The following is a 14,802-nucleotide window of genomic DNA, read 5'->3' on the forward strand; positions in this document are numbered from 1 at the left end:
CCCAATGGGTAAGACTACTGACACTAGCTCTGTCTGGTCTACCAGACACAGGCCTGAATCCCGCTGGTGCCTGTGTGATTTTTTGCAATTGTAAATGCTATGCGCACGGACACGGACGGACACTGTGCGGTCCTAAGGAACTCCGCACCTAAAAAAATAGCTCTAAATAGCTCTAAGACCAGTCTGCCCCTTTAAGTGCCTTGACCTTCATAATTTTTGTTCTGCCTTCAGTTTCAAGCCCGATCGCAACGTGCATATGAATTTCCAGGCTAGTTTTAGCAAAACAAAAAGGGTTCGCAATAGAATTGTGCAAATGCGGCAACTCTGGTTACGGTCTCCTCCCAGATATCGAGAAGGGGAGGAAGGGGAGGAGGCGGAGGAGGAGAGGGCGCTCCGTACCTCGATGGCGAGGTAGTCGTGGCGGGCCTCGGCGGCCCGGTGGAAGAGTCCGAAGAGGGAGACCATGGGTGAGCGGATGAAGAAGGTCATCTCACTCCACACCACCGCCACGCTCCACGCGCCCAGCACCACCGACAGCAGCCGCAGGCACCAGCCACGCACGCGACACAGCCAATACCACTCTGCGGGACCACCAGGGAGGGGTACAGCAGCACACAAACAGACCCCCCGTTAGCCCCGACACGATTCCCCTCTGGCTTTGAAAAAAATGCTGCAGGCCTGAGAGGAGCCGGCTTGAGAGCACGTCAACTCGAAGCTTAACATGGTTCTTGATTTTTTTTTTTTAATTTTTAAGTAAACCTTGTGAAACCTGTCAGCCTTGCTGCTTTTCCCCCACTGATTTCAAATATGCCATCAATTTTTGCCTCAGTCACTTACTTCCCAAGATAGTTAGAGAGAATTAGCCATTTTTGGAGGAACAATAGACAAAACAGTGTCGGTCATAAAACCATAATCTTTACATTTTCCACTACTATGAACCCTAGTGAATGCAATAAGAGCAGCAGTTTTTTGGTGCACCACTTGGAACTGATTTTACAGCTCATTAAACGTCAGTGTTTGAAATGGGCATTCAAAATGGTTCCTTGCCACTGGTACCACCTGGTACCACTCGTACCATCTGTAAAATTAGTTCCAAGCGGTGGATCAAAAAACCGAATCTCTTATTGCACTCACCATGGTTCATAGTACTGGAAAACATAAAGATTACAGTTTTATGACTGACACTGTTTTGCCCATTGCTCCTCTAAAAATGGCTAAATCTCTCTAATTATCTTGGGAGCTACTAATTGACTGACTCAAAAAATATTGTCACATCTGAAATCAGTGGGAAGAAAGCACCAAGACAGACAAGTTTCACAGAGTGTACTCAAAAATTAAAGGAAGCTGTTTTAAGAGCCATGGGGAACACTGGTCTTGACACAAAAAACTTTATTTTTGCAGTTATGATAATGATGAAAATTGCGGGGCGCATGTTGTTTCTCATTGTGATTGTAGATACACAATTTATCTCTGTGTAAAACGACTGGATTCAAATTTATTTGGGCTGTTATGTTTGTTTTGTGACAGCCGTAGTGAAAAAACTGCTGGAGAGACGCAGGTGAGCAAGGTACCGGTGAACTGCGGACAAATCAAGGAGTGCAATAAGACTAACATTATCATTCTATCTGGTCTGCAGCAGAAGTTGCGACAGTTTGAAGATTGGGCCTGAAAGGCAAAAACGGTTTTCCTGGTTTGCACCTTTCAGGCCCAATCTTCAAACTGTTGCAACTTCTGCTGCAGACCAGATAGAATGATAATGTTAGTCTTATTGCACTCCTTGATTTGTCCGCAGTTCACCGGTACCTTGCTCACCTGCGTCCCTCCAGCAGTTTTTTCACTACGGCTGTCACAAAACAAACATAACAGCCCAAATAAATTTGAATCCAGTCGTTTTACACAGAGATAAATTGTGTATCTACAATCACAATGAGAAACAACATGCGCCCCGCAATTTTCATCATTATCATAACTGCAAAAATAAAGTTTTTTGTGTCAAGACCAGTGTCCTCCCTTAAATTACCACGACAGAGCAGTCGTCTTCGCAATGAAGCTAACTCGCGTTTTGCTTTCACGGTGGCCCACACCACACGGTGGAGGGGTTTGATTTGATTGATTGCTTGACTTGAACGCGCCGACGCAATGCAGGCGACGAGGCGCGCCGTAGTGGAGGGCTCCGGATTGATTTTGACCACCTGGGGATCCTTAAGGTGCGCTAAAATCTCGTACACACAGGCGTTTTTGCTTTTCGCTTCCATCAGAAAAGCGGCCGCCGCGGCCGGGAATCGAACCCGCGACCTCGTGCTCAGCAGCGCACGAACCCTGTCAAACGTGCCCATTTAAGTGCACTTACACGGAGTGCACTCGGGTAAAATGTCATTCGGGAGCAGCTAAACGGCAAACGCGAATGACACTTCAGAAGGAACGCACTTTAAGCTGAGTGTGGTCCCCAAACACACTTTACCGGGGCCAGCCCGCCGAGTGAGTAATCTCGTGAACAGAAGTCCCAAAAATCGGAAAAATTAACCTAAAACCGCGAGCGTTTGGATGATAATAAGTAACGTTAAAAGTTAATTATAGATATATTGCTTATTTACTTCTACAAAAATTGAAGCAGCGACGAAAAATAAGAAAATAACCTCTCTCTCAACAACGTGCCAGCGCCGCCTGCTGGGTGTATTGCTCCATGGCAGCCGTTCTCTGCGGCGTTCTCGTGGTTTCTTGTGGCCCTGTGATTGTGTTCCTGCTTCAGCCTATTTCCGTTGTGTTCGACACTTTCAGATGATTTCCCCCAAACAATAATACTGCTGTCACTCACTGCGCAGTGAATAACAGTGAAGATATCAGCTCCGGTGTTTCGTCGCCGTCCCGACTCTTGTTTTTGTGGTCTCGTGCGAGGCGCCGATTGCGATTTTAAACAATGCAAACACAACGAAATGTTTACACTACTCCTCGCGTGATAAAGAGGGGGAATTTCAAGTAATTTTTGCGTAATATTTACGCCGGCTATCGCCACTGGCATCACGGCCAAGAGCACTTTATTTCGTCGTTTAGCAGCGCGCAGCCTAAGAGTCACTTGGGAAACCCGAATGCACTCAGAGGAAGTGCACTTAAATAGGCACATTTGACAGGGGTATTAGCCACTGAGCCACCGCGGCAGGTCACGGTGGAGGGGTGCTCACCCACGGTGGGGCCGCACCAGGCGGCCAGGGTGGGCCGGCTGGTGGCGGCCGAGCTGCAGCGGAAGCGGTGGTCGCCGCTGTCCTCGTTGCGGGCCACATCCTCCAGGTGCAGGGCCTCGTCCACCAGCAGGCGCCACTGGCAGCTCGTGCGCCCCTCCTGCTGCAGGGCGTGGATCACCTGCCCACAGGGGAGGGGGAAAGGAGTCTCTGTCGAAACTGTTTGGGCCACCGAGGCTGCCAAATTTCCAGAGAACCTGTTTTCGGTCCGCTCAAAATTCCCCAAATTTGCTCTGCCCCACAGAAATTATTAACTTATCAGCTTTCTTGCGTAGGGTATTTCATTGCGACTCAATATTACCATATTTTTACGATTCTAGCGCGCACCTTCTTTTGCTACAAGCTAGCCTTAAAATTTGTGTGCGTGTTACAATCGTGCTCAAAACCAAAACAGATTTTAAATCGGCCAGCAACATTGCCATAGGCACGAGGTCCTCCCAAACTCCAACTCAATCCAATAAAAAAATCCGTCAACATCACGTGAGTGAATTTCGGTGCTCTCATTCCTGAATTTTTTCTACTATTGTAGTTAGCCGTTCACACGTAGAATCATGAAGGTCAAGACACTTGAAATCGCAAACAGCTTCAATGTTTCCAACTATAGTTTTATTCCCTGCAGGAGCTGGATAAGCAAGTTTACGAAGCACAATTCATTTTTGACTGCCACTGTTGCACGCACAAAATAATATCTTCTTGTAGGTAAGTAGTGTCATATATTTTACATCTGTGCGGTAAAGCCAACGTCCAATTATTTTTTCAGATTTTCCTGCGCGAACCTACCCGCGCGGTAGAATCGGTGGCACGTTATAATCGTGCAAATACGGTAAATGTTCTACAGCGAATTATTAGAGTTGGAGCAGCAGCCAGCGCATGGCCTAGAAAATTTTGACAAAGACTGTACACACAGACAAAGATCGTTCGAAACTACTACTCAAACGGCTGCCATATTGGCACATACCTATCCACAATGTTCAATGCAAAGGAAACCTCAGATCAATATACCTACGCACACACCCCATAGTAAGAGCGTACGTTTCATTGGACTGGTGTTTGCAGCAGCAGATTAAAAAAAAACGACATACCGTATTTACTCGCATAATCCTCGCACTTTTTTTTTCGGAAAAGTCAATGCGAAGTTAGGGGTGTGAGAAGTGTGAGAATTATGCGGGGAAAAAAAATGTGGTGCACAGTGTTGCCAATTTGCCTTCTGCCAATCCCGCTAAATGTAGCGGTCGTTTTTTGTATATGTAAGCTCAGTGTTGCCAACAGCAGCTATTTCTTTTTATTTTATAATTTACAACGTAAACAGTATCCCGTCGATCAGCGATCATGAAATTGCCGCCTTTGCTTTCTGGCGCGCGCCCTATCTCGTCGTCGTCATGTGCGTGCCCTACTTGTGAAGCTCGACAGTAAGGCACGTTGAAGTCGGTGATGCCGAAGTGCCTGCCTGCGGCGCGGTTGCCGTGTTCGATCGCGTACTCTACTGCTTTCAATTTGAAAGCGGCAGTGTAGCTGGCGTTCTTCCCCATGGCGAAGCGGCACCAAGCACAAAACAGAGATCAAAAAGTTCTCAAAATGGCAGCGAGCTATCCACCACTGACGCGAGTGACTCACTGACTGCTGCCGCTCAACGACGGGACCACGACGGCGACACGACTACACGACAGCGGGCTGCGCGAACATCGTCTAGTTGCGCGCACGTGAAACCGGCTCAAGGACAGTGTCAAAACATTCTTTCCAATGCGTAATTTTTTATTCCGTGTGTGTGAGTAGCGTGTTAGGGCGCCTGTTAGGGAGTAGCCATGGAGGTTGTTAGGGCGCCTGGATGGCCTTGGATACACAGCGCTCTCCGCCGAACCGAGAGGCGGTGGGGGAGGGCGCGCGTTGGAGAGCCCGTGCACCATGCGGGTTTCGCGAGCAGGCAACTTTCGCTGCTGCAAAGTTGTGGGTGCGAGGATTATGCGAGGAACCAAAAAATCCAAGTTTTGGTGGCTCACATTAGGGGTGCGAGGATTACGTGAGTGCGAGGATTACGCGAGTAAATACGGTATTAAAAACAGGGCCCAGAGGTGTAACAGCAAAAGCAAGCCCAGAACAAACAAAAGATGCCGCATCGAGCTATTTGAACAACTACAAACAAAAACGAAAGAACCCAACAAAAGTCGAGGGAGGAATGCAGACGCGGGGAAAATTGATTTCAATTGAGCGAACCTCTATTGCATTCATTGTGGGAGCAGTGAGAGGGGTCGGGCAGATCTCGAGGGGTGGGAGAGAGGCAGAGAGAAGGCTGTGTAGTGGCAGGGGCTTCAGAATGCTTATCATCTTTCGTGAACATTAGCACCGATTTACTCATTAATTGGTTGGTTGGTTGGTTGGTTGGTTGGTTGGTTGGTTGGTTGGTTGGTTGATTGATTGATTGATTGATTGATTGATTGATTGTTTGTGGGGTTTTAACGCGCCGAAGCTACCCCTGGGCTATTAGGCCTGCCGTAGTGGAGAAGGGCAGCTCCAGATTAACTCTGATCATATGCCGGGAAGCTTAGCACGCGCCGAAATCTCAACACACGGGCATTTTCACTTTTCACCTCCATCGAAGAACTAGCCACCATGGCTGGAATCAAACCCGTGCCCTTGACCCCAGCAGCAAAAAAACCTTAGCCACTAAGCAACCTCGGCGAGTGGGGAGGAAGAAATGCAAAAGGTTGTCCACATATCTGCCCGCTTCGTTGAAAAAGCTGCCTCTTCCGTCTCATCTGCCCACCTCCCTTGCTCTTCCCCTGCCATCTCAAACTTCTAAATGATGAATGCAATGGAGGTTTGGTCAATAAAATAAAATCAAGGTACAGACAGACAGAATGAAGTTTGTTGCATTCAGGTAGCTCGAAAAAGACTACCGTCTTCGAAACGAAAAGCGGGTTGAAGCTGGACGGTCGAGTTCAATGCGCAGTAAATAAAAATGACGAATCGAACAAACCAACTTGAACTTTCTGAAGAAGCGGCAAGTGCGTCAAGAAATGCTAGGTGCAGCACGCAATGTTGCTCCCACTCTCAATTCCCCTGGTGAACATGTGGTCGACCGCACCACCAGTTCTTGATGCGGCCATCAATGAGTGGCAAGGGTGACAGCTGAGAAGACGCATGCCAGAGACATCTTACATGAAAGCCAGGAAGCACAGGTTATTTCCCAGATAAATTTAGACCACCTCATTTTCCTTATCGTGCGCCGAAATCTTGAAATGCCGGCATCACTTTTATTTTCAGATACTGTTAGCCCTTACGGGCTGTTACACGAGTGGGAAAGTGCCCTATAAATGACACTCATACGCACAAAAGGGCACGTGAGTCACAGTGCAAGGAACAAGAACAAAAAAGTAACTTTTGCTATACTCGGGTGCAAGTTAAGAACGGAAACAGAAGTCACTGTTGCCTCATCACCGCAGCCAGATGTTACTTCGCGCACCACAAGTAGTGAGTTACTGGGAATATTTTGATTGAACATGGCAGGAGCCATTTTCGTGATTTTTCTGACTTAATATGCCTAAAAATTACTGCAGTGACGACAAACTACGTGAGGAAAGGCAGACGATGTCACGCATTCATCGCAATCTCCTCTCAAAATGCGCGCGCCCGTGGACATCCGGGTCTGTCACTTAGGCAGACTGATACAGTACATGAGCTACTATTGCCATTGTTAACTTGTTCTTGAGTATACTAGTTCAGAAACCTTTCTGAGTTTTTCACAAAGCTATCAGTGGTATTAAGATCCACAAACACTCCCTGGTCAAAGTTATTCCAGTCCACAATAGCTTCGACAAGAAAGGAATGTTTAAAGATATCTATCCCAAAAACGACCACTACAGCCAGAATCAAACCCACGTCAATGAGCTCAGTTCTTGCAAACAGTGAGACACAAGTGTTGATTAGCTGGCCGCCCATACCAGATAGCCGTACTAAAAACACACTTTCAAAGAACGTGCCGAACGAAACAAATTTTAAAAGCAGTACCTCTGAAAAAAAAGAGTACTTTTCTTGTAGCCTTATAGTAGACTGCCCTTTGGGTTGCACGGTAGGCACAACTACAGAGGACGCACGAACAAAGTTGACAGCATGAGCACAAAGTAATAACTCATTCATTACAATTCATTACAAGCACAATGTTTGCATGGGGATCAAAACATGTTGAAGGGGTTACAATATGCAGTCAAACCTCGGTTAACAAACTTTAATGCAACGAAACCCCTGATGTAACGAACCACGGAATTTCCCTTAACCTCAAGTGTATGCACACCATCTGTGTAAAAAAGTCCCATTTGCCGAAATTTCAGCGTAACGAAGTGTCATGGACAACTAGGCACGAAATTTTGGTTGTAGAAGTAGATTTTGGGAGACACAAGCGTTGAACTAATGGTGACACGGGCCACCCAATGCCACGGTTGCAGTGAGCCACGGGGTCCATTAGCGAGATCCCTGCCTACAAGCTCCTTGCCTACAAACTGCGTATGGCGCCGCCGCCGCTGCCGCATGCCGCGCCACTTTGCCCTTCGTTCGGCTTCACTCATGCTTGTTGGGTTCTATTGTTCCAGTAAGTGCGGGGAAAAGCATTTGTGAGTCTTTATAAGCTCTGTCCGCACATCTTTTTCACACATGCGTCCGTAATTGGGTGCCACCTCCACCTTCTGCCTCGGCCAGAAAGCAACTCCCACAGCAGTAGAACGGACAATTGGGCTAGTTGGTAGCTGTTCATCTTGACGGTGGAAGCGCTCACAAAACAGGGACAAAAGTAGAAAAAACATAGCGCCGTCTCGTCTACGTTCTTTCTACTTTCGTCCCTGTTTTGTGAGCACTTCCACCTTCAAGATGAACTCCCACCACGTGCGGCAGTAGGAAGAGCCTGACGACTTGCGCCAATGAGGAGGCGCGCACCCGATGGCGGGAGCTTCGAAGCGCTCGGGGATGCCTACTGGCCGCGCCAAAAACCATTAGGCTTACCACCACGGAGGATAATTGATAAGTGCTTTCCTAAGCGGCACGTATGACTTTTCTACAGTTCAAATTTAGCCTACACTGTCAGCTTCTTTCCCGCATGAACAACCTCATTTGCCCCCTCGTGTTGCGTTTCAGCGAGCGGTTAGAAGCAGTCGCTGGAGCGACCCACATCGCGCAGGTGGTCTCCGCGGCTGTGTCAGCGCACCTGTGGCTTGCGACGCACATTTTTGCATGCAGAAAACGCTCCATGTGGTTCTCCGAGTACGTTTTTCTCCGAGTACATTTTCCTTTTCTTAAGTTATTCCTTGTATAGCAATTTTTGTCATCGTGCCATGTTTTTCTAATTGGAAATAGTTGTTATCGGCTCACTCTTCTGGAGTGGCTCGTTAAGTGTCATGCGCGTAACATTTCTGTGCAGGTATGCGCTTTCTCTGTTGTGTTTTCTTTTGTTTTCTTTTGTTCTTTGACAAATGTTGTCAATGAGTGATATGTTATTTTTTTCTGTTTTGCATTAATATGTACCGAGTTAACTATTGCATCCTTGTGAATGTAAACGTAATCCCACCCTGCCCAAAGCCTGGCTCTTAGGCTGGCAGTATTCAATAAATAAATAACACTGATGCCTGCGCAGACGAAGCTCTGACAGAAACAGAAACAGTGCACCAGTTGTGTATGCGTGCAACGTTTTCATTTGCAGGAACCGCTTCACACGGTTACTACTTCATTTTAACCACAAATTTCAATGTAGCGAAATTTCAATGTAAAGAAGTAGATTCCAAATTTTACTGACTTCGTTACCTCGAGGTTTGACTGTACAACTGGAAAGTGGGGGAAAGTGCAAAAGCTTTTCACTGATACAGGCAGCAAAACGTCGTAAGCTGGTGGTTTTGATCACCAAGCAAACGTTGTGATTGTAATAAATAATTCTGGACAACACCGCGAAAAAAGACGTGGACAAAGGGAACGGACAGGGGCGGTATTCTCGTAACTGTCCCTTTTGAAAACGTCCCTTTTGAGTCCCTTTCATCGTGACGTACTTCCGGTTAAACAATGGGAATTGGCAGTAGGTTTGCCGCGCTTGCGTTACGTCACTTCCGGTTGTTTGCTTTTAGCCAATCAGGGCTCGCCAAAAGGGACACCCTTGAAAGGGACGCAAAAGGGACAAAACTCGAGAATACCGCCCCAGGACAAGCGCTGTCCTGTCTGTTCCCTTTGTCCACGTCTTTTTTCACGCTCTTGTCCAGAATGATGCCACACCAACTTGCCCAGCTCACCACTCTGTCACAAATAAGTTGCTACTTAGCACTCATGCTGCCAGCTTTGTTCGTGTTTCTTCTCTAATTGTGTGTACCGTGCAACCCAAAGCTGAGTCCACTACAATGCAACTAGCCCGATTTCCTATCCCACTGACTTTTTTTTAGCCGTATTGCACCAACTAGCCCAATGGCACGTGTTGTTTTTAGCCGTACCTGCTTGTGTAGCCTCACTAAGCTTCGCTCGGTGATGGCCGATCCGGAGAGGACGTCGACCTCCGCGTTGATGCGCTGCCGACCGTGGCTTGCTTTCACGCCCTCTGGAAGCTGTGCGGAAGAAGGGAGCAGAAGCAAGAGTTACCCCACCAGATTCGGCACGAAACGAGCCCATTTATTTATTTATTTAAAAATACCTTACAGGCCCTTGTTGCAGGGCATTGTGTAAGGGGGGTAACAAAGGGTGAGTGTCGCGACAGAACTGTGAGGGAACATCAAACTTTGAATGAACTTTGAAAGAACGGAACAGCAAATAACAGGATATATGTCACTAAAGAGAAAAAGAAGAGAATGTGCAAAAAAAGTCACTTGAAGTGACACATACATGGGAACATTGCAGGTGGGAAGGAACGCAAATATGCGCAATACAACTTAGTAAGAAATCAGGCAGCAACAATGCCAGTCTAGCCTCTTTCAGGTGAGAGATGAAAGATAGGCACTGCAGATGCAAATGCTGGACAGAAACAGCAGAAAGATGGAGGGGCAGACATGAGCACACGCATTCACTCCCAAGAATGCAAGACAGACAGAGAGCGAGAGAGAGAGAGAGAGAAAGGAAACCTCTACCGTTGCAAGTCAGAAACGTTACACTCAGTGCAGGTTTGGTATGCAACGACCAGTGCATGCGATCTTACACTGGCTGCACTAGTTCAACAAGTGTAGACAAAAAAATATCCTCAGTGTAAACCTGGAGTTATTGACATGATAGGGGGGTATGTGGACAGTGAGATTTCTTTGACCAGTCTTGAATAGAAGAAAAAGGCAGAGAAATCTGTCCCATTCATCGGCACTTCCACTTACCGACGGCTCACCTAACTATGCGGCTGCTCTGTTTGAGCCTGAACTGGATCCATCAACTATCATTTAACAATGCTTTAAGTATACCTGTGACAAAACAAAACAAAACAAAAAAGGCAGGCTCATTTCTAACAGCAAGTAAGCGACTATTTCTCTGGATACTTTAGGATGTAAGATGGTTGAAAGGAACCTTCGTTCAAGCGCAGAAGAACAAATTCCTAATGTCGCAGAATCGTTAGTCACGAAAGCACAGTAGAGCCCACTGTAATTACAAAATTACAAAAGCTGTAAAAATAAGCCCGGTTGTAAGAAACAAGTTTCGCTTCCCTTTTTCCTTTTGCATTGCATGTCATACAGATTGTGTCTAGTTTAAAGAAACTAGACGCAGCTGTTTTCTCAGTGTTTATCCTTTTTCAAAAAATTCTTTTTGATTGTTTTTTTAGTGTCTCCAACATGCACACCATTGTGTCAAAGTGCTTTTGCCCTAACAATGTTTTTAACATAACTGCACCTAGCAATGCATGTTTTCAAAAGCTGGAAAAAATAAAAACACAAAGTACCGAAAGAGATTAATTTCCGAAACAGTATTCCTTCTACTCACTGCACTTTTTATCCGTAGTCCATTTCTTTCCTTATTTTTTCACTGTTTTTTTTTACTTTCTGCTCTTCAAGTAGTAATTTCATCCCCTTCCATTTTTCTCATTAATAATTGGGCCCACGTGACAATATGCGCCATGAACAAACATACAGACGGCATAAACGCGCAGATGACAGGAGCAGACGGACCTTGGCCAGAATGACGTCCAGATGCCGTCGGAGTGGATGATGGCTTGAGCTGATGCTACCAGACACCTGCTGGATTTCCTGCAATCACAACAGAATGACCCCATCAGCTTGGCTCAGCACAGGGGCCGGCCATCTTGTTTGGTTTCCTGAAGCTGCTGAGGGTTTTTGCTATCGTTAAAGGGGCCGTGACGACAAAATACTACCACTTCGTTCAGTTAAAAGAACATAACCCTTGGTAACTTCATCAGCTTCATTCCAGTCATGAACGATGTTTTTTTAACTGAACAAACACAAGAAGTTACTATGAAAATTTCAAATTTTGCGCTACAGTGACGCAATATGGACAGCTGTGCCGTATTACGGCAAAGCTCTAAAAACATGTTATCAGTGAGTTAACCGCACATTAGCATTCAAGTGATACAATTGAACCTCGTTATAATGAACACTGGTATAGCGAATTATCGGCTATAGTGAACTAAACACGATCTTTGGTTGGTCATGCCTTATTTCAATGGCACTTATTCTTTTATAACGAAACTCAAAATGTGAGAGCCACGCGCGATATCGGATATAACGAAGAAATATTTGACCACGAGGCTTAGAAGCCACCTGGAAAAACCCTCTGGCATAAGAAACTGCAGAAGTATAAAGGCCCTTTTGTTCGTGGACACTGAGCAAAACTCCGTCCTTCTCAGTGCTATGAGCAAGTAGCCACCAGATGCAGATCACATCCTTCATCAAATAAACAAAGAGACGCAGGCCTGTTTTGTCAAGTGAACCGTATTTTGTTGTAATTTCACATACTCCTGTTCCGACTCATTCAGCTTCAAATGCAACAAGGAGAAAGGTAAGGGTAACCTTGTTTACAGTGGGATAGAAGCCTAAAAAATGCATTTTTGTATCAAGTATTTTTGCACGAGCCAGATTGTCGATTTGTTACAGCTGATTTTTACCTCTACTGTTACATATAACAAATATCGGATGAACGAACTAATTTGCTATCCCAGCACTACTTCGTTATAACGAGATTCGACTGTACGATCAAATGGAATTTTAGGCCCCCCCCACACAACTGCCCAGTCATTTTTCTTGGCGGTGGCTTAGGCTAGGAGCCGCCAATCACACAAACAAGATTCTGTGAAGTCATAGAAATGTCGCCGGAAACTGACTGGGGGGGTCGCCACTTCTTAGTCTGTTCACTTCCATTACTTTTTAAAATACTGCGATAAAGTTGGCCTCACTGTTACAGGGCCAAAGCAGTCGTTTTAATGAACCAAAGTTGTGTTTTGTTTTTATGGCCCCTTTAGTGACACTGACCGCGACACTTGCAGACATACTGCTTTTCAGTCATGAAAGTGGAAGTGGACAGTTTCAAATGTTCACGCATGTCTTTATTCTCTTGTTCAATGCTACGATAAGAAAGGCAAGGGCAAAATACTTACGCTACATCTGAGAGCCCGCTATAAAAAAAAGCACACACAAAAAACAAGCGCGCATGGTTCAGAAACAAGCAGCGCTTGTGCAGTCACTCATACGTATTACACCAGCTGAAGACATCCCGCTCAAAGCTGGTACATTAGTCCGAAGGTAAGCCTTGGACTGCAAGCTAACTATCTAAAACTGGTAAATATAAGAAGCCTTATGTGTCACGACCGTAACCAGCTAGCCCACACGGATGCTTTCACTGTACATAGTATCTATACAACAGAAGCAAAACATCCAAACTTTTTGATTCAAAACGATTCACTCGATACCATTGTACAAACTCAAAATCTTCCACTCGGCTCTGCCCGCCAAAACATATTAAAACTTCCTGCTCGGCTAGTTGGTGAGTAGTTACCGTGGTATGATGTAAAACAAAAAACACAGACAGCGGAACACAAAGTAGACAGGAAGACAGGACAGGTACAAAATGTTGTGCACCTGTCTTGGCTACACCACGCTCCCCACCCATGTTTCTCAACGAACATACAAACCAAGGGACCTGTCGAAGCATTGGTTTTTGACCGAGGTGAGCTCCCAGCAGGGTGGGGTGCGTAAGTGCATTGAGTAAGGCGGGTGTCCCTTATCCCTCACCTGTAGGAGCTCGTCGAGCCTCTCCTGTGCCTCAGCGCGCTCGAGGCTGAGCTTGGCGGCCCGGAAGTAGGCCCGGCGCAGGGCGTGGCCCCGCTGGGCACGCTGCCACAAGCCCCGGGGCACCTCCACCAGCCCGTGGCCCAGCAGCAGCACCAGCAGGAAGAGCCCCCACGTGTTGCTCGCGCTCACACACACCACCTTCAGCTTGGCCCTAAGGTAATGAACAGCGGAGGCAACAGTTCCACACCTTGGGGCACACCAGGGGCGGATTTTAGCAGTTGTGCTCATTAAATTATCAGACGTAAGGTCATGCAGTTTGAATTTACCTTCAGCTTGGCCCTGCCGCAAGGGAGTGGCAGTGGCAGTGCCTCACCTCAGGGCTCACTGGGACACCACTGTGCCCCACCAGGGCCAGGTTTATCAGTTGTGGCTACTCTAAAAATGTCCATTTTGTGTTCATATCAAGGCGTGATGTAGTTTGAGTTCGAGGTTTACCTTCAGCTCGACCCTGCCACAAGAAAGAAGAGCAAAGGTGGCAGTTCCACACCTTGGGGCACACCGGGCCATCAGGTTTGTCTCTTATGCCACTGAGTATGCCACAATGCATTTACATTAGTCTGGAAATTTTGGGCACTGACGGCGTTTTGTGGTGCCCATCATTTGCTCAGAACAGGGAGCAGGGCATCTGCTAAGTGTGCTTCCGGAAACCTTGCAGGGCATAATCATGAGAGAGTTGCTGCCTACCTCTCAAGATAAAGGCGCGTTAGGCAGCTAACAACTGCTGCACTCCATTTTTCCGATGGTATCAGTCTGAAAATGCACACTGGCCTGGCTTCCCTACATTTCTACATTTGGAAAGGCTTACCCTTGCGTGGTAGAGCTGCACGAATATTCAAAAGTCTAAATACTTCACAAATAGTGTTTGCTTTTCCATTTTATTCACAGCCGGCCCATACCATTTGAAGTATTCAATTTTTTTATCAAAATACATGGCACAATACAAATTGTCACGCAAGACTTGGATGATGTTCAATGTTCTCGTGCAGATCTCATCTTTCAGTCAAATCATATGCTGAGCCAGGTAATTTGCCGAATTTTCGCACTGGATTACATTTAATTGTTGTTTTGGAGCACTCTGGCAAAGCAAACATAGAGGGACTATTCAGAGTGTGTCTCAAAACTGGAAATAACAAAGAAATTAAAGTTGGCTTTCCTGCACAATGCAGAAGCTATGCATGAAAAGCCTAACAAAAGTTAGCTTTGCATGAAATGAGTGCATGTCACTCATGGTGCTTTTTAGCGGAAATGTAACATTGTTGAGGCACGGAATTTGTTAACCCCAATGGAGACCCTTCCCAATAGTAGTAGAAGGAAGACTTGCGATCAACTAA

The 14,802-nt window shown here is 46.3% G+C and overlaps 1 protein-coding gene across 2 annotated transcripts in view; it reads right to left on the minus strand.

The window, feature by feature from the left end:
• The window catches only part of LOC144158402 (G-protein coupled receptor-associated protein LMBRD2B), a 59,706-nt gene that overhangs the window by 25,373 nt on the left and 19,531 nt on the right, over positions 1–14,802 (minus strand). For both annotated transcript variants that reach the window (XM_077689273.1, XM_077689272.1), the window contains exons 6-10: positions 13,412–13,622; positions 11,336–11,413; positions 9,692–9,802; positions 3,180–3,357; positions 400–581 (exon numbers count right to left, since the gene is read on the minus strand). In XM_077689273.1, the coding sequence (XP_077545399.1) occupies positions 400–581; positions 3,180–3,357; positions 9,692–9,802; positions 11,336–11,413; positions 13,412–13,622 (760 nt within the window). The remainder of the gene's footprint in view (positions 1–399; positions 582–3,179; positions 3,358–9,691; positions 9,803–11,335; positions 11,414–13,411; positions 13,623–14,802) is intronic.

Source organism: Haemaphysalis longicornis, unplaced genomic scaffold (genome assembly GCF_048455015.1).
Source record: "Haemaphysalis longicornis isolate Haplotype H1 unplaced genomic scaffold, Haemaphysalis longicornis Haplotype H1 scaffold_10, whole genome shotgun sequence".
Taxonomy (NCBI): Eukaryota; Metazoa; Arthropoda; class Arachnida; order Ixodida; family Ixodidae; genus Haemaphysalis; species Haemaphysalis longicornis.